This window comes from Stegostoma tigrinum, chromosome 20 (genome assembly GCF_030684315.1).
Source record: "Stegostoma tigrinum isolate sSteTig4 chromosome 20, sSteTig4.hap1, whole genome shotgun sequence".
NCBI classification, from domain to species: Eukaryota; Metazoa; Chordata; class Chondrichthyes; order Orectolobiformes; family Stegostomatidae; genus Stegostoma; species Stegostoma tigrinum.
Window position 1 is genome coordinate 56,618,023 of NC_081373.1, and position 25,338 is coordinate 56,643,360.

General features: G+C 41.7%; 2 protein-coding genes across 12 annotated transcripts in view; one reads left to right on the forward strand and one right to left on the reverse strand.

Moving 5' to 3' along the window:
* Positions 1-7,585, forward strand: part of rufy2 (RUN and FYVE domain containing 2) — a 65,535-nt gene extending 57,950 nt beyond the window's left edge. For 5 of the 9 annotated variants that reach the window (XM_059653193.1, XM_048550818.2, XM_048550820.2 and 2 more), the window contains one exon: positions 2,511-3,688. In XM_059653193.1, the coding sequence (XP_059509176.1) occupies positions 2,511-2,837 (327 nt within the window). In that variant the 3' untranslated portion in view covers positions 2,838-3,688. The other 4 variants (XM_048550821.2, XM_048550822.2, XR_007249543.2 and 1 more) reach the window with 3 other exon arrangements.
* Positions 7,586-9,407: 1,822 nt separating this feature from the next.
* hnrnph3 (heterogeneous nuclear ribonucleoprotein H3 (2H9)) lies at positions 9,408-24,972 on the reverse strand. Of its 3 annotated transcripts, none has more exons than XM_048550963.2 (13): positions 24,756-24,972; positions 23,847-23,879; positions 23,662-23,763; positions 23,413-23,568; positions 19,348-19,491; positions 18,532-18,670; positions 17,260-17,447; positions 15,957-16,049; positions 14,366-14,481; positions 14,097-14,232; positions 12,333-12,416; positions 12,166-12,252; positions 9,408-9,618 (listed from the first exon to the last, which is right to left on the reverse strand). In XM_048550963.2, the coding sequence occupies exons 1-13, from the start codon at positions 24,844-24,846 to the stop codon at positions 9,593-9,595; spliced, it is 1,395 nt and encodes a 464-aa protein (XP_048406920.1). In that variant the 5' UTR covers positions 24,847-24,972; the 3' UTR covers positions 9,408-9,592. The 3 variants fall into 3 exon arrangements, with proteins under 3 accessions (XP_048406920.1, XP_048406919.1, XP_048406921.1); XM_048550962.2 differs by lacking the exon at positions 9,408-9,618 and adding an exon at positions 9,806-10,175; XM_048550964.2 differs by lacking the exons at positions 9,408-9,618; positions 18,532-18,670; positions 23,413-23,568; ... (1 more) ...; positions 23,847-23,879; positions 24,756-24,972 and adding an exon at positions 9,806-10,175 and having other exon boundaries at positions 19,348-19,461.
* Positions 24,973-25,338: the final 366 nt, after the last annotated feature.

Below are 25,338 nucleotides of genomic sequence, written 5' to 3' on the forward strand. Positions count from 1 at the left end.
GTTTCTTGTGGTTTTGGGAAGAGAAGTTGCCATATGCTGTGATGCAGCTTTAAAAATTAGTAAGAGTCCTTGTGGGCATGTTGAATTTTCTTTAATCTCCTGAGGAAGTAGGGGTGTTTTGTGCTTTCTTGACTGTTGTCAGTGTAGGTGGACCAGGACCCATTATTGGTGATTACCACTCCCTGGAACCTCACGCTGTGGACTGTCTCCACCTCAACACCATTGATGCAGATGGGCGTGCCCTAAACTCTGCCTCCTGAAGTAACTGACCGACTCCTCCTTTGATAGAGAGATTGTTGTCTTTTACACCATGCCACTCAGCACTCGGCCTCTTTGCTTGAAAAATATGTTGGAATTTTATGAAGATGTAACTAATAAAATTGATAAAGTGGACCTAGTTGATGAGGTAATTTGGACTTGCAGAAAGCATTTGCTAAAGTTCCACATAAGAGATTATTGTGTAAGATTAAAGGGCATGGGAGTAGCAAAAGTATATTGCAATGAATAGAAAGCTGGTTGGCAGAGAGGAAGCAAAGAATAGGAATTAATGGGTCCTTTTCAAATTGGCAAGCAGTAACTAGTGGGGGATTGGTGCTGGGACCCCAGCTATTCACAATATATATTAATGATTTGGATGAGGGAACAAAATGTGACCTCTCCAAGTTTGCAGATGATACCGATTTGGGTGGGAGGGTGAACTGTGATGAGGATGCAGAGAGCATGATCAGGACAAGTTGGGTGCGTGGGCACATCAATGGCAGATGCAGTAAAGTTTGGATAAATGTGAGGTTATTCACTTTAGAAGCAAAAATAAGACATCTTACCATCTAAATGGCTTTTAAATTGTGAAGAGGGGAGTGTGAAGCAGGACTCGTGTCCTTGTGCACCAGTAGCTAAAGGTAAGCATGCAAGTGCAGCAGGCAGTAAAGAAAGGTGGAATGGTGACTCAGTGGTTAGCACTGCTGCCTCACAACTGATAGTGACGTTAAGGAAAATTATTTTTGAGTGATTAGGATCTGAGATGAATTGCCTGAGGGCGTGGTAGAGGGAGGGTTATGTGTGAATTACAAAGGAGAATTGGGTAAAATCCAAGTGCTTGGCAAAACTGCAGTGAAGGAATTGGCTAGGTTATCTTGCATGGATCTGGAAAATGTCGAATTGCCACCTTTTGCACTAGATTTGAACATTTAATTTGAAAATACATAACCCTCCTCTATTTTAAAGCACCTTTCAAAAGTGACCGTTACCTGCACCATGTTATCCCTATGCTTGGTATTTAAAGTTAAAAGAAATGCTTTGTAACACTAGCTCCAAACCCAGCAATGTGTATTCTCCATCTCATTGTGGTCGTTATCGTATAGACCTCTTAAATCTGTGAGTTAGTACTGCTGTTTCAGTGCCAGAGATCTGGGTTAGATTCGACCCTCAGGTGATGTGTGTAGAGTTCGCACATTTTCCCCATGTCTCTGTAGGTTTCCTCCATGTGCTCTGGTTTCCTCCCAGAGGCCAGTGTAGTGCAGGCTAAGTGGATTGACACCCTTAAGAGAAAATGCCCTCTGGGTGCTCTGACAGTGGCCACATGGCCAGCGGTGACGGGCACATTGTTGGGAAGGTCGTGGTTAGGGTTGGGTATTTGGGAGGTGGATTAGGGTCTAGGCCCGAAATGTCATCTTTCCTGCTCCTCTGATGCTGCTTGACCTGATGTTTTCATCCAGCTTTGCACCAAATTATCTTAGGTGGATTGACATGCTGAATTGCCCATCGTGGTGAGGGATGTGTCTGCTAGGTGGATTAACCAAGGGAAATGCAAGTTAACAGGGATTAGGGTAGGGGGTCGGTTCTGGATGGATTGCTGTTGAGAGGATCGGTGTGTACTTGTAAGCTGTAGGGATCCCTCAACAATTTCATGATTCCTATACTAGTAAGCCTGTCACCATCCTCTCTTACCAAAGTGTTTTCTGTCACCATTCTCCCCCATTTCAAGTATCCATTTACATCTGATTGCTTTATTCTAATATTTCACATTAATATACCACTCCACTTGCAGGACTTTGTTTGCCTTCCTGCCAGTTTGGATCAGCCTCTATTAGAGAAGCTCACCTTTAAATTTGCCAAACTTACAAAGAGCCAAAAGATTTTGTTTGCCACTTTGCCACCCTCCACTTGCTGACTGCTATGATGTCCTTCCAGGAACGCCCCTCCCGAGTCTCCAGTCAGCTTTCCTATTTATTATTGTATTATTGTTTAGTAAAGGAATACAGACTTCATTCCCACAGAGCAACGAACAGTTAGAGCGACATGTGGAGGTGACCAGAATGCAAAGACTCACTTTGAAAGTGAGCTTAGCAAAGCACAGATCTGTAAATTAGGGCTTTTTAGTTTGTGCTTTGCTGTTTCGCTGGACAAGTCTTCAGCCACTGATCAGTGGTGCCACTTTACAACCTGTAACAGAAACAGGTTGCTTCCATTCAGGTCTTATCTAACTTGTATGTTGTTTCTCTAATCCCCAGGGTTTGGTGTGGCTGAAGGACAGGGATGCTACTAGCTGCAAACTGTGTGAAAGGGAATTCTCCATCTCTACAAGGAAGGTAAATGACACAATGATAAAGTTCGTCTGGAAGACAGTGGAAGCAATAGGTCTAACTTCAAAATTAAAGCAAAATACTAGATACTGGAAATCCAAAATAAAGATACAAAATGTTTGGGTGATTGTACTTATGCTGTTTCCTATTCTTGCCCTGAACGGGAAAATTTCATCCCATTTGGTTCTTAAACCTTCTGTTTTACATGATGCCATCTCTTCACTCTTCCCGCCCTCCTTTTTCAACATCCGGTGATTGCCTGTCAACCCACTGACTCCAACTGTTACTGTGACTTCATTTCCTACAGTCTCGATCGCATCTCTTCTGAGGAAACCATCAACTACAGCACTTCTAAGGTGGTGTCTCTGTGCCTGAATGGTGGAATTCCTTCTCCACCTCAATGGGCATGTTCAATTTCCCACTTGATCTTCCTTCCCAGAACGAGAGGGTCCCGCTCATCCTAATCTTCCTCCTCCTCTTCCCACCCCCTTATGCAACAGATAATCCTGTCATTTTTGCAACCTCTAGTGCAATGTTAATACCACGTATATCCTTCCATCCCCTCCTCTTCAATGTGCTGAAGGGAGTGCTCCTTCTGTGACACACTTGGCCTGTCCATAAACCCTCAACACTCCCCATTGCTCTTTCCTGTTTGTGTACAAAGTAATCTTTTGCCTCTTTCCTACCATACAAGACCCAGGGGAAATAATATTAAGTGTACCTTAGTAAGCGGTATTCAAATGACAGTGGTCTGCATGGCGGAAGATCAAACACAGATTTGTGGAGTAGTCCTGTTCCTTGGTATCTGGGCTTCAACTGAATTCTGCTGTGCTCCCACTCTGATCTTTGTCCTCAGCTTGCTGCAGTGTAACAATAAAACTTGAGGAAAAGCATGCTAACTTTTTTGATTGCCACTTAGAGCCTTCTGGACTGTTTGTTTTTGTCATTTTTGCTTTCAGTGAGCAGTTCTTTATTCTGTAATTTGTACCACCTGTAGGTAATTTGTTTTTCTTTTACTTGTATTATTGTTCGTTTTGACTGCTACACCAGCTCTTCTGTAATGTAATCTCTTCTATCCTGTCACACATCATTTGTTATTTTTTCCCTCCCGCACAGTACTTGCACAGGTCCTGTCAAACCAGCTGAATATTTCCACCGTTTTATACTTTGACCCAGCTCTCATGCAGAGGTATTCACAGATGATATCATTTCTACTCACAGCAGACACACAGAACTTCTCATCTACCTTGTGACCACCAAAAACATGCTGAGGCAGGAACAAATGGAAATGTTGAAATCATACTTGATAATGCTTTCTAGGTGAAGGTATTCAGATTTATTGAAGCAAGGTGGGTTGTTGCAGTCATGATATCGCTCAGCCATGATCCAGTTCATTTGCAGGCTTGGAAAGTTGGATGGCTTGCTTCCTGGTCCTATAATTGATCTTATCAAATGGAGTATTGTTCTCACTTCAACAGGGTGAACGTTCAACTTCAGTCAGATCCAGTTGGCTGGATGAAAGCTGTCTTTGAACTGATTTCAGAATGAACACTTAAGAATAAAACATCCCTTTTTGAGTGAATGCACAGGGGAAATCTGTTCTTAATTTGGTATTTATCCCAAATTGAATCTGCTTAGGAGTGTTCAAAGGGCACAGCGTGAAGGAATGTTTACTGTGTCTGATTCTGTGCTGTAGTTGCACTGGGGGTGTCTTGTTGGGAGACAATGCAGTGGGAGCTTGCTTTCAGCTTAAAAGAGAGCTTTACTTGCAGTTTAAAGTTTGCTCTACATCTGGTTCAAAGCTGTCCTAGGAATGTTTGGGAAGTGTAGTGGGAGCTTTAATTTTAGTTTAAGAATGATTGATTGATTCTCTTTCATTTCAAGAATAGAGAGAACTCTGTAGCTAACCCCATACTGTCTGGGAGTGTTTGATAGGGACAGTGGAGAGGGAAGTTTACTCTACATACAGCCTTGTGTTTGTCTCAGTCCTGGGAACGTTTGTTGAGAACAATGTAGTTGGAGCTTTGCTTGCAATTTGAGTAGAGGCAGCTTTACTCTGTATCCCCTTGTCTGTATCTTTGGAGAGTTTGAGGTGCAGTGTCTAGAGAAAGCTTCATAATCTTATGCTGTACCAGTCTTGGGTGTGTTTGATACAAGTTTCCTGAATTAGGAAAATGTACTTGCCTTGAGAATAAAATAATATTAAAACTTGTGTAGGTGTTTGCCTTCCTGTGGAGAATGACCCCAGTAGCTGGGAAGCATGTAGAGGACTTGATTGATTTTTGTTTAATATTTACAGTTTGGGGACTTGTTTTAGAAATGTTTGTCAAAGTGTAGCTTGTTACCACTGGTGTCCCACCCTCCTTGTGCTGGTACTGCCCAAGGCTTGTGTTCTGACTTGGGACACTTGGCACTTTCCTGTACCTTTTTAAACAAAGACAAAGAATTGTGAATGCTGGAAAACCAGCTTATCAGCGTTCCTGTGATTGGAGATAATGGGAACTGCAGATGCTGGAGAATACAAGATAACAAAAGCGTGGAGCTCAATGAACACAGCAGGCCAAGCAGCATCTTAGGAGCACAAAAGCTGACGTTAAGATGCTGCTTGGCCTGCTGTGTTCATCCAGCTCCACACTTTATCAGCTTTCCTGTACCTTGTTCAGCTCCAAATGTAGACGGCTTCAGCAGAAAGCTCACAGCCGATTCCACTTGTCAGTTTTCCTGTCTGAGGAATATAGATGAAAGTTTGGGAAGTTCCACTCTGCAACTTCTCCCTCTTGTTGCTTCCCAAATCTGTGTACTGATTTTGCCTGAGACTTGTTTTTGAATCCCTTCAGTCATGTCTGTTCCCACCTAAATACTGAAATAACCTTTTATCAAAGTTATAAATTGATATAATCAGTAATTGCTTCCCTTTCCACATGTACACAAGACCCCAGTACCTAATCCATCAGTGCCTGTTATATTGGATTTATGAAAATATCCTACAACTAACTTTTGTCAAAACTGAAGCCATTCTAACTCTCACCACAAACTCTGTTCCTTACCAGCTGACTCTATGCAATCTCTTAAAATTGCCTGAGACTGAAAGCAACATATTTTCATTTATGAAGTTGAGATGAACTTGCTTCTGTATCTGCTATAATTCACTACCACCACCTTGCCAACTCTGTCCCAGGTCAGCTGTTGCTCCCCTCATTGAAGCTTTGCACTATTTCAATGCTGCCCTCCCAATTCTATCGTCTTAATTTCATACCAGTCCTATTCACCTATCATCTTTGATCTGGCTGATCTAAGACTGTGTAAAGTATAAAATGTAAAATTTTCATTTTAACATCCACATGTGGTCATATTTCCTTTTGTCGCTGTAGGCCTACAGTTCTTTGCTAATTCTGCTTCTTCAAATCCTAGCCTTTTTAACCACTTGCCAATTCCAGCCACCATCATTGGCCCTTATTATAGTTAATAGCCCTAAATACAGAAATTTTCTCTCAATCCCACTACTCGCATGGAAACGTAACATTACCAGAAATAGAAACAGGAATGGCCCATTGAGCTTATCTACTGTTCTATATGGTCACTGCTGATTGCTGTGTTCAATGCCTTTTACTTGCCCTATCCTTAAACTCCAGTACACAACTGGTATCTGACCAAGTTATTGCAAATGTTTGCTGCTTTGACTAGATGGTTTCTTGCATGGAATGCCACTTGATATGTTTTTCCATGTTAAATGCACTATTGAAATGTTGCTGATGTGAAAAGAGCTTTGGTTTTTTTTTAAAAAAACATTTTATATACATGTAACTGCAGCACTGTTGATGTGATTTGTCATTGTCCTGTCTTCAGCATCACTGCAGAAACTGCGGCGAAATCTTCTGCAATGCCTGCTCTGACAATGAGCTTCCTCTACCTTCCTCACCAAAACCTGTGCGTGTGTGTGACACCTGCCATGCAGTGCTCTTACAACGATGTTCCTCCACCACGTGAATTTTGAGACCCAACCTCATGCTGCTAGACAGAATTTACATCTTTGGACAAATTCACTTTTTTTTTTCTACAAATGCCTGCCACTTAAACTGCTGTGCAACTAATGAATAATAAATAGGCAGACTGGTTGTTGTGTAAACTATTGTAGACTGACCTGCTTATCACAACCAAGCATTATTAGTCTTTCACTTCCAGTGAAGTACCAAATGGTACTGGATGAAGTTTGCGTTCATTTCTTCTCGTCTTTCTTTGCTACAAGGAGGAAATACTGTGTATTTGTACAATTACATTGCTGTCAAAGTAGCAACCCAAGTGTCAGATCCCTTTTCCTGGCTGTTTCCTTTAGTTTCTTTTATATAGCTAAATGAACCATAGCAGGTCAGCACACGAATGGAGATGGAGCTCATTCAAATTTAGATGTGCTAGTGAACAAGATCTCCAAGAAGCAAAATGAATTTGTTGGGGAAATGTACAGCATTTCTCTTTGCATATCCCTAGCTCTGATCTTAGTGGCCTGGAGACACTGCCTAGAGACCAGCATGGCAAGATGATGTGTGCATCTGACATTAATGACATTTTATTCCAAGTTAACGTAACAGTTCTACATGAACTCAATGACCAACATTCCTGTATGTATTTGAGTTTGTCTGATATACTAGTATAAAACTATTATACCAGTATAACTTCTAGATTACTGGACAGTGCTGCACTCCTCTCCCAGAATGGTACTCAATTCCAAGCAGGCAGTCAATCTTAAGTCTGTATCTGTTTCATTTAACAGAAGTATTTAAATACAGTAATTATACTCACTAATTCAGCATTCACCTGAAAAGATGAACTGTATTGGTTTGATGTGTTTGTGCCATTCAGACCGCACTGAGGAGCACACAATGGGATAGGATTTCTCGACTTCTATGGATTCATTTGATTGTTTAACATCACCATGTAAGTGGGAAGTGGTGTGTAATGTTGTGGCAGTAGTGATTTTATATTAAAATCTACCTGTTCAAAAATGTCATTAGTGAAATATACAACTCTATCCTAGTTTTTCAAGCACAGATGGAACACAAAGGTGAGCTGCGACTGGTAGTTATGTCCTGACTTGTTAAAAGTAGCATAGCTACAACTCATTCACTTGGTTTGAGTGGAGTAGTAGAGGCTGAGAACAGGGATTCTAATCCAGACCATATCTGACACACAATCCACTTGGTTTGTACTGACTTAAACCATCCCCAGTTAGTGATGTCACAACAACAGAATCTGCAGTGTTATTGTAGCAAATAGCCAAGAAAGCAGAGGCTGAACAGATTTCAAGTGCCCTTTTGAGGATGTGTGTAATATTGAACAAAATGGGAAAAAAAATCATGTAAGTGTCTCAGCACTTGTGCTTTTAAAGTTGACATAGATCATACATCAGCTCATCAACTACACATCTGGCAGGAATTACTAGTTTCACAGGCCTGTATATTCTGTTAGTTGACTAGTGTCTATAGGATCATTAGAATGGTTGCAGCAGGCCATTTGGCTGATTAATTATGTGTAGTCTCTACATGCAACTTTCTTCTTAGCTGACACCCATTTGTAATTAAAACCTCCTGCAACTGAAGCAGCCCTCAATATACCTATTGTAACTACTGCAAGTAACTTTTTACCTTCCTGCAACTGATTCTCCATACTAGCTACTTCCATGTAGTGTTCCTTGGTTCCTAATCACTCAACAAGCTTTTACCAACTGCCCCATCATGTTCCCTTCTCTAAAAGCAATCACAGCCATCCTGCAATTGTAATTTTTCAACTTGTCTCTTCATAGTGTATGGTGACCACTGTAGCCTCACAGCAACAGGGACCCAGGTTCAATTCCAGGCTCTTAACTGTCTGTGCAGTTTGCATGTTCTCCCTACGTCTATGTGGGTTTCCTCCCACAGTCCAAAGATGTGCAGGCTAGGTGGATTAGTGTTGCTAAATTGCCCAGAGTGTTTGGGGCATGGGTCTGGGTGGGATGCTTCAAGGGGCAGTGTGGACTTGTTGGGCTGAAGGGCCTGTTTCCACACTGTAGGGAAACTAATCTAAACCTTTAAAATTAAAATGATCTCTTTCTTGAGCAGTGACTTAGCTTGCAGAGCTTTGTATAAGGTCACCATCGGGCACTGAGACTAACTACTCGTTTTAAGCCAGGGAAAAACATTCCCCCAGCTAGTCTGTCCAGTCAAGAATTTTCTACATTTCAATCAGATTCCCTTTTACCTCCTTCCAAAACTCTTAACTTGGCTGGGCCTGTAATCAGTAAATTCTGCCATTTAAACAGTCAGTCAGTCAATCTCTTGTACTATCTCCTTGTTAGCAAGTATATCTTTAGGTAGTCAACAAAGCCTTGCGTAACTGATGAAATGCCTATGCTTCTAAACATTGATCCTCTTGCAATGAAATTCTACTACACATTACTCTGCCTGTTTCCTCAACCTGCCTATCTACACTGACTTTGTACATCCATGCCTTGTGTTTAAATTACATTTAAAACAGAAAAGAACATGTTCAATGTCACAATGAGCTATACTGTAGTGTAGCTGCCATATATACCTATTACCACTTGTTTCATTATCCTCAACCTTATTCAGTTGTTATCTCCAGCCACTCCACTTTATCCACATATTGCAATTACTTACGCTGTGCAACTATTCTCATCAGTTAAAGATGACTTAGCTGCTTCATAAAGGTTTGTCATATTTTTGCTTTTTCCCCTCCACTTTCTAATAGCAGACACTAGTCAACTGTTATGTTCTACGATTGGGATAATGTATCATGATTGTCAGTGCTTATGTGATACCACATACAGAGACCTTGTGTTCCAGTGATTTTATCAAACAGCACATCACTTCAACTACACTTGCAAATTTTAGAACAATGTCCAACATTAGATACAACTCAGCAATTGGACACTTTAAAGCAATTCAGGTGTGCCAGAAATTATACTAGTAACCAATTTAAACAAGTCAGGCTCACAACAGTTTGCTTATGCTTGCTGGCTAGATATTCATAGTCCAGGATCTGTCTGCAAACAAAAGGAACATGTGCAAGCATTAGCTTTTTGGAATTAAAAACAGATCAGTGGTGAATTTGACAGCAGCTTAACCAGGACATTCATACAGTAGAAATGCACATTTTATACAAAATGACATCACATTTTTAATATTTTAAAACCTCAATCATAGGCTCAGGACCTGCAAACCACAGAACCATTTCATGTTTTTAAAACTTTTATTACACATTAATATTAATGAGAATTTTCTTACACTAAAAAGGAAATTGAAGCCAAAACTGAAATCAAAATCTGAAGGAACATTATCACAAACTCAAACTATTGTGTACAGATCCCATTATAGCAACAGAGCAGGGATATTACTGACTCAGAACAGTACGTCCTGCAGAATGTGAAAACAAAATGTCTACAAGTGGCCAGTCACTATGGGACTGTGTAGAATTACTGATACATCCGCCAGGCTCCACTCCCACCCATGCTTCCCATTCCTCCCATGTTACTCCCCATTCCCATGCCTCCAGAGTTGCCGTAGTATGCCCCAGCACCATTGCTGTTTCCACCGTGACGACCTAGAATGAAGAATTAAATCATAAAGCCTTCAAACTTTTGTTTGCAATTATTAATCGTCTGCCAAATTATATAAACCTGGGACAGCTAGAGGGGTGAAAACTAATACACAATATTTTCTGATTAATCAATGCCTCAATCACTAATATTGGATTTCTTTTTAAAAAATTTTTGAATCATCGCTAGGTGCACATACACTAAGTCTAAGCTGACCTCTATTACTTCATTTGTGGAATTTATAAATCTTTTGTTGCCAAGCTAGTGGTGAATTGCTGCAGATACACCTCCAGTTACTCATAAAGTGTTCCAAAATTTGACCAAATGGCAGTAAAGAGAGTGACCTTAAAATAGTTTATACAGCAAAAGATGAGACTGGCTGACATGTATTGGGATCCCAACCAATGACAAAGGGGATTTTTGTGGAGCCTTCTCCAGATGCTTACTGATTGCATGGCTGTGTTTGGCAAACAATGATGCTCTGCAGAGCCAATCTAATCTGCTAATTATGGGAGCATTTGATCTGTTAATTCACACAATAAACTAGAAATAAAAACCACAATGGACAATCTTACAGCAAGGGACTCCTCCAAACAGCCAGTGGTAATTGTTTAGGCTAACAAGCAGAGGCAAAAGTGACTATCTAAAAGGAGACTAAGACTAAATATTCACTAATCCATTCCTATCCCACCCACTCACCTAATTCAGTTAATACAATAGGGCCCTGTGCTGATTGGTCATTCAGTTCAGTATTCTTTTATCTGGGGACTTCCTTGGATGGAATTTTAAATGGAGGAAATACAGGAATGATTGCTAGCTTCAAGACCGAGTCTTTAGAAGATGGTAGATGCTGCCTGCATGGACTTTATCAAGGCCTTCGACATAGTTCCACATAGTAGACTGGTTTGTACGGTAAGATCACATGGGATCTAAGGAGAGCTAACCAACTGGATACAAAATTGGCTTGAAAGAAGGAGACAGAAGGTGGCAGTAGAGAGTTGTTCACCATTTACATAAACAATTTGGATGAGAATATAGTAAGTTTGCAGATGACACCAAAATTATTGGTATAGCGGACAGTGAATAATGTAATCTAAGAGTGCAGCATCATCTTGATCAACTGGACCAATGTGCTGAGGAACAGTAGATGGAGTTTCATTCAGGTAAATGAGAGATGTTGCATTTTGGTAAGATAAACCCAGGGCAGGACTTGCAGAGTTAATGGTAGGGCCCTGGGAACGGTCAAAGGGAGACCTAGAAGCACAACTACATAATTTCTTAGAAGTTGCATAATGGGTAGTCATGGTGGTGAACGTGGCATTTGGCAGGCTTCCCGTCATTGGTCATGGCACTGAGTGCAAGAGTTGGGATGCCATGTTACCGCTGTACAAGGGATTGGTAAGGTCAGATTTGGAGTTTGGTACACAATTCTGGTTGCCCTACTATAGGTCCCATGTCATTAAACTGGAAAAAGAGTGCAAGAAAGATTTACAAGGATGTTAGAGACCGGAAGATCTGAGTTTTTAAGAGCGGCTGGGACTTGAGAAGTTGTTGAGGGGTGATCTTATAAAATTACGAGGAGCACAGATAAGGTGAATACCACCATCTTTCCCCCCAGGGGAGATAAATCCAAAACTAGACAGCATAGGTTTAAAGTGAAAGGGAAAAAGATTTAAAGGGGCCTGACAGGAATGAAGTGCCAGGGAAGTGGTTGAGCAGAGTACAACTGCAACATTTAAAAGACATTTAGACAGGAATGATTCAGAGGGGACCTAGTTCGTTTTAGGAAACCTGATCGGCATGGACGAGTTGGGTCGATGGGTCTGGATCTGTGCTGTGAAACTAACTATTGCTGACAAAACCAACATTTCAGAGTCACAGGAGGAGGATGTTTGGGAAGACCCTGCATGCAATATAAAAAAAGTATCCAGTGGCAGTTAATTAGTTTATATTCTTAACATTGAAGGTGAAATAAATTATTGTATCTTTCCTTACCATAAGAGCCCATATTGCTCTGGCCACCGTAACCAGCATAACCAGACATCCCATGGTTCCCTGAGCTACCATAGCCGCCCTGGTTCCCTGAAGGAGACAAGAGGCCTTTAGTTTTACATATGGAGATTTTAAAAAAAAAGTCAGAGCAGGCTTGAAATTCAACTCACCCATTGCATGGCCTCCATAGTTAGTGCCATAGCCAGATCCTCCTCCCGCAGTGGAGTTTAAGAACAGCTCAATGTATCGATGCTCTGAAACATGATCAGCATCTTAAATTAGAGCGTTGATGAGGAAAGGTCCCCTCCACATTTTGCAGGTGTTCCAACAAGTAACAAAGATCCGGCAAGCTACCTAAACCACACAGCATTTACCCACGTACTTTTTCAGACATTTATCCATTAGACTTAGTCTGTTAATTTTGAAGATTTGATGGTGTAGGCAGTGGGCCAATAATTCTTGATTAGATTAGATTCTCTACAGTGTGGAAACAGGCCCTTTGGCCTAACAAGTCCACATCACCCCTTGAAGCATCCCACCCAGACCCATTCCCCCCATAACCCACACGCGCCTGAATGCTACGGGCAATTTAGCATAGCCAATCCACTAGCCTGCACATCTTTGGACTGTGGGAGGAAACCTGAGCCCGGAGGAAACCCATGCAGACATGGGGAGAATGTGCAAACTCCACACAGACAGACAGTCAGCCGAGGCTGTAATTGAACCCGGGTCCCTGGCGCTGTGAGGCTGCAGTGCTAACCACTGAGCCACCATGCCACCCAATCCAGAGATTAAATCCCATTCCTTAATTTTGAGCATTAGAATTAAACTGAATACGTACCTAATACCAATGAAAAACACCACAAAGCTAGCAAAAACTGCAGATGGTGGAGAATCTGAGATAACAAGGTCTTGAGCACACACAGATCTTGAGATGAACACAGCAGGCCAAGCAGCATCGGAGGAGCAGGAAAGCTGATGTTTCGGGCCTAGACCCTTCTTCAGAAAAAACAAGGGTCTAGGCCTGAAACGTCAGCTTTCCTGCTCCTCCAATGCTACTTTGTCTGCTGCATTCAATCCAGCTCTACACCTTGCTAACACCGCAAAGCTGCTGACTTATAAAGTGATTTATAGAACTCTTTCAAATAAGAAAACCATATCAAATTGGCCTACATGCCACTCCAGAGCTACCACAATGCAGTTTTTCCCGAATACCCTAAAAAGGGCACTAGCTCCTAGAAACGTAATAGTTTCCAGTCCAGTGACCCTTCTCCAGGACAGTTCTGAAGAACTGGACTTGAAACATTTACTCTGCTTCCTCTCCAGATGCAGCCAGACTTGCTCACTTTCTCCAGCAAGTTTTATTTTTGTTTCAGATCTTCAACATCTGCAGTTCTTTATAGTACAGATAAGAACTCAAATCAGTTGACTGTGGGAGCCAGAGCATTTCATGAATTGGGACTGGATTGATTTGTAGATGTTCAAGTTAGGGTAGCAGTTACCCAAGGCGAGAAACATCTTCAGTCTGATTAAACTTTCAACTCCAGGCAACCTTTCAGCCCATGAGCATCCCCAGTTTCTAGCTGACTGGTCATATAGTTATAATTGTTATGGAAGAGCTTTACCCCTTCAGTCTTCAACATGTATTCTTGTTTACAGTATCTTGGATAGCCAATACACTCTCAGATGGGGGTATCAATAGCTATGTGGATCAAGTACAGGAGCAGTCACACTTCTCTACTGGATCCCAGATTGTACAAATCCCTTGGCTACATCCAAGACTAAGAAATGGAAGCTAATTCTGGATACTCCACTGCAACAACAAAAACCAGATGCAGTAGAAACAGTGAGAAAACCTAGAAACTTCTTCCATACAATTCAGCTCCCCAAAACCCCTCTGTTTACAGATGACGCATTAAATGTTACAAACGTACGCATGTGAGCTTTATCCTTAGACATGGCCGCGACTGCATCCTCATGTGTTGCAAATTCAACATCAGCCTCCCCCGTAGCTCGGCCATCACTTCCATATTCCAGGTGAATACGTAGAGGATTCAGGGGAGAAAAGAACTACAAGATGAACCAGATGGCAAAATTACTCCATAGGTTTTAACTTAAGTAACAAAAGATGCTTTAGTAAGCGCAAACGACAATTAAAGTCATGCAGTTTAAAAACAGCTGTCATTTACAACTGAGGACTTACATGAGCAACATCATCCTCCCTTGCCCGGAATGGCAGGCCCCGCATATGTACGAAATGTCCGCTCATGTAGCCTGAGCTGGCATCTCCAGCCCCACCATATCCATGGTTACTCATACCTTTCAAAATAACACATTTATTGACTTTTAACATAATCAAACACCTACACAGCAGCATTATAAAAACAAAGTATGACACTGAGCCATATGAGAAGGTATTAGTTCAAGGGAAACATCAGCCACGGTCGAATGGCCTAATTCTGCTCCTGTACCTTAATGCCTTACAGACAACCAAAGGCCCAATCAAAGGCACGAGAGTGGTCTCAGTATCAGAGTTGATGCACATTGAAAAACTGACACCAGGAAGCTGGCAACAGTTGGACAGTGTCAGTAGAGAGGACCAAAAACGTGCTCAGTTTTCCAAATATTAGATTGGAGGGTAATTTCTGCTCGTTCAAAATTTCCATTAGACGATCCTGAAGACTTAGCAACAGAGTAAGAGTTGAGAGATGTGGTGAAGTACAACCAAATATCAGCACCATGCAGTGGTTAGCACTGCTGCCTCACAATGCCAGGGACCCGGGTTTAATTCCGTCCTCGGGCAACTGTGTGTGGCGTTTGCACATTCTCCCAGTGTCGGCATGAGTTTCCTCCCACAGTCCAAAGACATGCAGGCTAGATGGATTGGCCATGCTAAGTTGCCCCTAGTGTTCAGAGATTTGTACATTAGGTGTGTTGGGGGGGGGGGGTTCCGGTTTGGGTGGGTGCTCAGAGGGTCAGTGCGGACTTGTTGGGCCAAAAGGGCCTGTTTCTTCAGCGTAGGGATTCTGATGTGAACACTCGTTTTAGCTAACTCTCGCCATCCCTGAGACTAGGGCTATATTGACAGCACAGTCAGGGAGACAATTAATAGGTTCAAACGTAAAACAGGCATTGCTGTTGGGAGAAACTCAGCAGATCTGACATAAGTATCAGTGGGCTCAAAATGTTAACTCTGCTTTCTCTCCACACATGCTGCCAGACCTGAGTTTCTCCAGCAACTTAATTCAGATTTCCTGCATCTGCAGATTTTTCTTTTAGTAACAGTAACAAGATGAAGGTGGGAGAGCGGTTGCATGAATCATTGAGGGCCAAAGGTGAAATAGGGACAGGTCGTTTCAGGGCTGAACACAGAGGGAAGTATGGGAAGATAAAATGTCACTAATGTTTTTTTTCCTCTTTACCACCTTATGACACTTACAAACCTACATGAGATGAAAAAAAAATCAAGAGAATTCAGTGAAATGGGTTTCGGCATGGGATTACACGAAACCTAAGATTTACAGAGAATAAGCAGGAGATGTCCTTGAGAAAGCAAACTCAATAAATTGAGATGTAGGTTGAGATCACCAGGGATGAACTGCTGAGCTCCCATGTCAAGAGGGGAAAACACCAGGGAGAAACAGCTGAAATATGGACTCCATACAACTCTGCCTCACATTTTATGCCAGCACCACCAGCAAACCTGATTCCATTCATTGCTACACCCTCCATCCAACCCAGCAATCAAATTCAGCTTCTCTTGTCTCTGTAAAACTTGCAAGGGTTAAGCATACCTCTGCTGCCTCTCATTGCCCCAGGACAATCGTAGTCATCGTTGCCGTAGCCGTAGTTGTCATAACCATTGTAATCATCATACCCACCATACCCTGCAAAAAGAAAAATCATAAACACTAGTCATTCTTGCACTGCTCACTGGAGCGAATGCTATGATTAAAAAAAAATAAATCGCTAAATGGCAACTGTGATGAATCCATAATTACAAAAATAAATTGTTAAAGGTATCTCTTGGGACAAATGGGGTGTTTTTCCATTGCCCTTAAATGTATTTTGGAAAAGTAACGTGGCCAGAAGAGAGGCTGAAGCAGCTGGTTCAAAAGGGAATTGGGAAGAGAAAACAACAGTACAGCACAACTGTCGGATTGACTGTTCTTACAGAAGTGGCACAGGTACAATGGGCCAAATGCACTCCCTCTGTGCTACATAATTCCACAGTCAGTAGGTTGCCCATGCCACAGTTCCACCATGACCCCAACTCCTCCACATCACAACAGCCTTGACCTTTACATCTGTGTTATATGGGTGGACAAAGGAATATGTATTTAAATCTTTACTTCTTCCAATATTAGTGTAAAAGGAAAACAGTAGCTTAAATCATTCTCGAGTTGAAAGGACTTGAACTATTCTTTCCAAAAAGGCTCTAGACTTTGGTCATCTGAATGAGGCAGAAAAAAAAACAGACAGCCAAAGATATGTTAGCAGCCATTAATTGAGATGGACACATTTTACTATAGGTCTACCTACAAGAAGATAAGGAGCAGTAGACTACGTGACTCAAGCATGATCAAGTTTCAGCGCCCCTTAATGAGTTTTACTAAAACTCTCATTTATTCAATTTTAATGACAATTCTTTTTGAATGCTGGTCAGAGGGAGACAGAAGTATATTCATAGGCCTCCCGAGTTACAATACTTGGGATGTTGCTGAAATAATTTTGATGTCAGAAACTTAAACATTCAGACTACAAATGGCAAGAATATAATTACCAAAATGAAGTTTGTGTAATCTGCTTGATTCATCTTGAAGGAGCATCTACTAGGCCATTTCCTTATCTCTGACTTCTGTATCCTCCAACTCAGTCCTGTCACGACTGGGTAATTTTGAGCTAGGGTGTGCCATACTCATATGATGTGCCTCTAAGCAGGAACTTCATAACCATAGTTTTATACAAGAACAAAATCAACTCTAAAGAGCTTCAACCAGCACATGAAGCCATATATTCACAAATATATAAATGGATTATATCATAGATATTTCAACTGCAGTAAAAAGCACAAATTTGCATTTAGCCAATGCTCACCACCACCGTATCCTCCAGCTCCACGTCGCATTCGGTCATAAACACCCCCTCGCTGGGGACCAGCGCCAAAATAGCCACCTCGCCCCATTGGCCGGTCATAGGGACCTGGTCTCTGTCCCATCAGCCTCTTTGGTGGATCATAGTACGCTCTGACCTCACCTCTGCTGCTTTTAAAGATCTCAATGTACCTACACCACAATGAGGACAGATTAACATTTAGGACAAACACTTGCCAAAATATTTTTGGATAGCAATTAAGAAAGTGAATGTAAAATATTTAACACATTTCTCAGCTTACTTTATAACAATCTACTAGCAGTTTCTAGCATACACCAACACTACACAATTCAAGATTGATTCCTACATGATATGCATTATTTTAACAATGATTTCTCAATGGCAAGCATACTGTTTAAAGTCAAACAATTACTATTTTGATATATTAACATTTATACCGTTCTTCTGTTAAGTAATATCCTCAAAGGTTGGAGGCCAACAATGGATTGGATTCTAATGCACGAAAACATGGCTTAGCAAAACACAATCGCAATAGTTGTAGTTACAATAAAGCATTATGGATCATCTTGGGCATTCACTGATCTGCAACTTGAAAGATATAAGGGAGCTCCAGGCAATGCCTGGGACTGAAACTGGAGGGGGACACACTCAGCAAATTCAAAGGTTGCAGTGACAGGATGAGAAGGGACAAGTCAGACAGCAAACATACAGTGCATTAATAAGGTGGTGTTGAGCAGTAAACACAAGTGACCAAGCACTGTGTTGGCAATATGTCAGGGTATCAGGTTGGGGGAAGTGAAATTTTTACTGCCAATGCACAATTTTTTTTTTTAAGAAACTGGCTCAACCACCTCAGCCATACAAGATTTACACAGCGCTCCAAATATGACTTGCACTGGGATACAAAAATCACAAGCCACCTAGAATTTGAGGCAGCTGTGAGACTTAGAAATTGGCAAAACATTTGTTAATCATTTTGTTGGATGTTTTTTGGTAAACCAATTTACTTGAATTTATTCATCACATATCACTACTATAATTGGCACAACTCAATCAAGCTACAGGCGTAGCTTTTACCAGGGAATCTTAGGATAATAGAACAGCTCTATAAAGACCATCTTTCATTTGTGTATGAACATTGTTCTTAACTGAGTGCAAGATCAGTGTGTAGTCCCAGCCTCATTGTCATATACCAGCACCCAGCGTTTAAACTTGACTTTAAGATGAATAACCAACCCGTCCGTCCATCCCCACCTGTGCCCTATTCTTTCCTTGTGTTTCCCCAGTGCTTTTTCTGCTATCTCCTTTGAAGCAAACTGCACGAAGGCCTCCCCTGTGCTTCTCCCCTGGTAGTCCATCGGCAAAGTTATCCCATTTGGCACGATTTCCAACCCTTTAACCCAAGGACAAAATAACCCCATCAAGGGGAACAATATTAAATGATGCACAATTCCCAACAATATCTACAAATATAAAAGATTAAAAGCCCAGTTACCAACAGATAAAATGTAAAATGCTTATGATCTATATGTAAAACTTCAAGACAGTTTAAAACAGCTTTATGTTAGTGACCCAACTTGCATACTGATTTCTCAGTGTTCAGCTTCTATATAATTAAACAGTACAATTCAGCTTTAAAACTCATTTCAATTACAACTCAAAAACTAAACTGCTCTGCTACACGCAGTAAAGGTTGGAAACAAACTCCTTTTTTTTTGAAATCCAACTATATCAGATGAATAAGTATTATATAAAAGTCAGAATGCCAATATTCTGAAGTTACATTTAGGTACATGTCACAAACATAAAGACATTGTATTTTATCTTTCTTGTTTTAGACTCTAGCACTTTCGTTTAACTAGAACCAAATATTAAACTCCAGTAAAAGTATAATTTGCAATTTGTGCTATGGTTGTCTAAGACTTAGACTTTTACATTACAAATTCACTTTAGAAGTTAGCAGTTAAACATTTCAGATAAGAGTGTGAAAGCATTTACCCACTAAAAGTTATAGCTAATAATTTACAAAATTAACAAGTTTATCTAATTAGCTGAATGAATGAAAAATACCTGTGAAAAACTGAACAATTTCCTCTTTGCTGCAACCAAACGGAAGCCCACGAAGTCGTACTGTACCATCGTTGGAAGTATCAGGATGGCTGGTACCGCTATGTTTCAGAACCCAATCCATCTCACTGCCATTAGATTTGAAAACTATGGGGAAAACAGTATATTTCAGTGCTTCAAGGTTTATCCACAGCGTGACCCCATTTCAAGCCTTGAAAACCATCAGGATGACTCATGAGTGGTGATGGGTGGGAGAAGACCAGAGGAGGAAGAGTTGAGGGTGACACTTGCTGCCGAGATGCTTGTAACCCCACTTGGACTGGTTCACTCTGGGAGCAGTGCATTTGAAGGAGCAAAGGAGATTTCCATATATTTACTGGACACTAATTTTTAAGTTGCAATTAAAGTCTGTACTTTCTAACGCTTCAATGGATAAAGCAATGCTTTCCAAATCTTTCCTGCTGCCTACTTTGCAAAGCTATAGAAAAATTAAAGTCAAAAATTCTTACAAACACAGAACATAAAACTGTACAGCACAGGAACGGGCCCTTCGGCCCATGATGTGTGTTGAATATGACACCAAATTAAACTAATCCCTTCTGCCTTCCTTCAGCCTTAAGCCTCCATTCCTTGCATATTCATGTGTTTATGTAAAAGTCTCTCAAACACTCCTCATATCTGACTCCTCCAGCACCCCTGGCAGCGCGTTCCACACTCCCACCGCGGTGTGAAAGAAATTTCCCCTCACATCTCCTTTGAACAGTCAAGTCACATCCTTCCTATAGGAAGGCAAAGAGAGCAGCACACAGTCCTCCAGCTGGAGCCTAAGTAACATTATACACAAGTCCATCTTAAACAGCTTGCTCTTGTTTGGATCCCTTGACTAAGATAGGCAAGGATTTTACATACCTTTTAATCAACTTATCTAACAGTCTATTGCCTTCAAGAGTCAACAGACATTCATACAAGGTCTCCGATAGTCTGCACATCCTAGAGTCTTACCATTCAAAGCATATTTTGTTAGTCCTCCCAAAATGCATCACAAACCTTCAGCATTAAATTCCATTTGAACTCATATCAGCAGCCTGTCTAGAACATCCCGTGGTACAAGGTTACAATCCCTACTATTTACCATGCCATCAATTTTCAATAGAAACATACTGATCATACTTCCTGTATTCATATCAGTTTGAATAATGCTTACAGTTTTGATCTCCTTACTGAGGAAGGACGGTCTTGTTATACAGGTAGTGGAGGGAAGCGAACTGAATATTTACTAGGCTCATTCGTGGGATAGCAGAAATAACACATAAAGGAGAGGTTGAACTGGTTAGGAATATATTCACCGGGAGTTGAGAATGAAGGCGATGTCATAGAAGCATGAAATTCTGACAAGACAAGATGTTCCGGTGGTTGGAAAGTCCAGAAAGGTCACGGCCTGAGGATACTGTAAACTGAAACATCAGCCTTCCTGCTCCTCATGCTGCTTGGCCTGCTGTGTTCATCCAGCTCGACACCTTGTTTTCTCAGATTCTCCAGCATCTGCAGTTCCTACTATCTCGGGTGGATTGCAGAACCTAGTATTGAGCCAGTGGGTTGAAAGCCGTTATTTGTATACTCAAGTACTTGATACGGAGGCAACGTTACTGAGGTAAAGCAACATCAGTAAACTGTTTAATACTGACACGAGTTATAAAAAAAATAGACAGGATAGACTGGGACTTTTTTCAGAGCATAGGTTGACAGGTGAATGGCAGGTTTCTTTTCCCTAGAGTGGGCAAATTCAAAACCAGGGAGCATATTTTAAAGGTGAGAAGTGAAAAATTTAGGAAGGACATTAGGGGCAATTTTTTTTTTAAAAAAGCAGACTGGAATGAACTGCTAGAGGAAGCGGTGGATGCAGATACAGTTACAACATTTGAACAATATTTGGATAAATACATAAATAGGAAAGGTTTGGAGGGGTATTGGTCAAATAAGTAGTCATCTAGAATCAAACGTTAGCTTGTTTTCCTTCATGGGTGCTGCCTGACCTATTATGATCTCCCACATTTGTTTTCATAATGTATTTGGTATCTGCAATAATTTGCTCCTAGACTTCTGTAATACTGTGGTCAAAATGTCATTAGTGCTTGGGGTATAACAAACTAGCACCAACTGACACAAGTTAGTTGCAGTGTGTTACTGCCTGTCTCATGTTATAGAACATACAAATTAATACCTGAGCTAGAAGGAGTTCAACAGTCACCACAATGATGTGTGGTTGGCAATCTAGGGTTTACAATGCCAGCTAAGTCCTTAGTACAATCCTCAGGTGGTATACCTTGGAGAACCATCACTAAAGCAATCTTGAAAGATACACTTCCATAGGATGAGGGCATCGCTGGCTAGGTAGCATTTGCTGCTCATCTTTAGACGGCAATTAAGAGTCAACCACATTACTGTCACATGTAGGCCAAACCAGCTAAGGATGGCAGTTTCCCTCCCTAAAGGACATTAGGGAACCAGATTAGATTTAGTTCCAGATATTTATTGAATTCAAATTCCATTATATGCTGCGGTGGAATTTGATCCTGGGGCCCCAGAACATCATCTGGGTCTCTGGATTAATCGTCCAGCAATAATACCATCAAGCCATTGCCTCCCCTTTGCAGCTATTTCCATTATTTTCGAATATGTAATCTCAGAGAAGAAAACCGAGGTACAACCGAAGTGTCCTAATAAAAAAAAAGCACACTTCTGAAAAGGAAAATATAGTCACTGCAATCCTGAGGGGCTCATTTAGAATCCAAGGGACGGTATGGACTTGTTGGGACAAAGGCCCTGTTTCCACGCTGTAGGGAATCTAATCTAATCTAACCTTCACTCAAAGCTATAAATAGACAACTATAATTATTTAGGGAAAAATGTATATTCAGAAAAGTTCAGCAAATGAATGCCAGGTAATTCAGAAATATTCTCTAATTCCACTTCAATGTGGAAATGGATATCGTTGGAACAAGGCTAAGGTTCACCCCAAACTTACACACCCCTCCTGTTTAGTTCTTTTGCAACCCACACCCCCCACCCACTGCTCCCTGACTCCTTGCCTGAATAAAACCTGTAACAAATTCCAGTCCTGATGAAAGACAGACTTGAAACATTAAGAGTATCTTGCTTTCTACAGATGCTGCCTGAACAGCTAAACATTTCTAGTACATGCATTGGCAACACCCTCAGTAACGTTGCCTCCGTATCAAGTACTTGAGTATACAAATAACGGCTTTCAACCCACTGGCTCAATACTAGGTTCTGCAATCCACCCGAGATAGTAGGAACTGCAGATGCTGGAGAATCTGAGAAAACAAGGTGTCGAGCTGGATGAACACAGCAGGCCAAGCAGCATGAGGAGCAGGAAGGCTGATGTTTCGGGAAGAAGGGTCTAGGCCTGAAACGTCCAGCTCTACACCTTGTTTTCCGCAATCCATCCGTTAGGTTGGAAATCTGGTTATGCATTTTCTGGTGACTAGGGTTACATCCTCATAACAGGATCTGCCGCATGTTTCCAAGTCAGATACAACTTTAAAACGGTGCACAACAAAACAAAACATGGTAACTAAGTATGGAGCTGGAAGAATACAGCAGGCCCAGCACCATCTTGGGAGCACAAAAGCTAACATTTCAGCTTAGACCCTTTTCTGATGAAGGCTCCACACTTTCTTATCTCAGATCTTCCAGCATCTGCAATTCCCATTATCTCTAAAATGTGGTGTACCATTTAGTTACTCAACCAACGTAGAGAAGGTGGAGACAAAAAAAGTGAATGCAGGGCCAGCAAAAACATTTAAAACTTAGGTAAGCAGATACTCTGGAAGGTAGGGTCCAAGAATGGCAATATTGCCTTCAGTCATTGGTGGGCCTTTTCCCTCCAAACTTAGCTGTTTCATGGTGTGTAACACTTCTGTTAGGAGTAACTTACTGTAATGTGCTGGAGTTTCTGCACATGCTCCACATCGGCCCATTATTCACCTAGAAATCTGATCTAGCTACATCTGGGCCACTATTCAGTGTGCAGAGTTAATTACTGACCTTCAATATATCTGTGGCCCATATACTTCCGATCTTTTGCCAAAGCCTTTTTGAAGTCTTCGGCATTACGCAGATGTACATATGCTTCGCCACTTGGACGGCCCTCTTTGGAGGTGGTAAACTGTACTCCATTCACTCCGTTTCGAATATCACATTCTACAACAGAACAGCACAAAGAATTTGACAGTACAAACATGCAGTGCCTTTAGCAGCAACTGAAATCAACCTCAAATCACTTGAAATGATTACCTGAGAAGAACCGCGCCACTTCTTCTGGGGTACACGACCACGGCAGGCCACGGACTCTGACAACATAATCCTCCTCTTTTGCAGGAATCTCAGGCTCTTTCTCTGTAATCACAAACACTGATTAGGACATACCCAAAGGCTGTGATCAAACAATACAATTTATGATAAGTTAAATCAATAACTACCTTCAACTGCTGGCTCCAAGGTGGTAAAGATTTCTGTGAAACAAAAATGGTTGATTAAGTTTCACGTCTCAGCAACATTAGTGAGCAAATTATTTGAGTTGCAGATCCTTAAAATTTTTTATTGGACCCTGCAGACTTCTATCAAATAATCAACAGATTGTGTTGACAGGATACACTTCCAGTGACTTCATACATTATAGTTGCAACAAGAGTGGTTTTATTTTCTGCACAGCAAGCAGACCCAGCGTACATCAGCTAGGACACATATTCAAGAATGCTCGTGTCGATGGACGCTTTCAATTCTATGAAGGCCTCAAATTGCACAGCAGTCCCTTGAGCACAAATATATTCCAACGCAGTTCCAAGACAGCGTTGCCTACCAGAAGGTAGAGAGCAAACAGTCACACTGTCGTAGAGTCAGTGCTAGAGCAGATCAGAGTTCCCGCTTAAATCATTTCTGCTTCTAACGCGGTTTTCCGAAATCGGTGCACGCTCGGACCGGATCAGGTCGCCATTATTTATTTCTCAAACTGCAAAATAGTCAGTGATCCTAAGCTAGAGGTGACTTGGAATAGGGCAACTGCTGAGCATGAGGGACACGGGGAAACTAAGGCTGAGGACAGGCATCACGCACACAGGCCTCAACGTGGCGGAGGGCCCACCATCGACATGTCCTCTTCACTGCCCACCACCCCCCGCCCACCATCGACATATCCTCTTCACCACTCCCCCCCCCCCCCGGCTCATCATCGACATATCCTCTTCAGCCCCGTCCACCATCGACATATCCTCTTCCATCCCTCCCTAGCCCAACATTCCCTCGCCACCATCAACAATCCCTGCCCCCCGCAAACAACAAATAGACATCCCGAAGTCTCGTTGTGCCGCGGACGAAAGACGCTCACAAACCGGAAGAAAAGCCCGGGGAACAAGGCCCGGAGCCGCACTCATCTCCAGCACTGAAAACATCTCGGTGCTGATTACTGTCCTCCTGTGCCATCGTATCGAATGGTTCCGACCTGAGCGTTCAGAACACAGACAAATTACGTTGGCACTAGCACACTACCTCCAACAACCGCGCCCAGCAACACCACAAAATGGCGCTGGCTCCAGCCTGCTGGCTATTCTCGCGAGAATCTACCTATACCGCGGCCCACTATCCGTCGCACATTGGTTTAGAGGCTGACCAGCTCCACAAAAGCGATCGATCATTGGCTTAGTGACTGTCAATCATCTCTGGTGCGCAGAAGACATTGGTGCAAATCCCGCCGGTCCCTACGACCCCGCCTTCCTCACGGGAATTGGTCGAAAGATTGTCAATCAGAGCTGTCTTGTCCCCGGAGATTCTAAAGAAATTTCTAGAAATATTCACCAGGCGCGCAAGTATCTGCAGAAAAAGCAGAATAGAGTTAATGTTTTAGAATGACGATCTTATCTTTTAGAAATTTTTAGATGTGGTAGATTTTAAACCAGCTTAGAGCCAAAAAAGGGG

What these genes read in the sequence shown, in the direction of transcription:
- hnrnph3 (XM_048550962.2), bottom strand. Translation starts at nt 24,846, where the DNA reads ATGGCACAGGAGGACAGTAATCAGCACCGAGATGTTTTCAGTGCTGGA. An exon ending in TTCCCCGGGCTTTTCTTCCG is followed by an intron (nt 23,880 to 24,755) that starts GTTTGTGAGCGT and finishes TTTGTTTCACAG; the next exon opens with AAATCTTTACCACCTTGGAG. An exon ending in CTATGGAGGCCATGCAATGG is followed by an intron (nt 12,253 to 12,332) that starts GTGAGTTGAATT and finishes TGTCTCCTTCAG; the next exon opens with GGAACCAGGGCGGCTATGGT.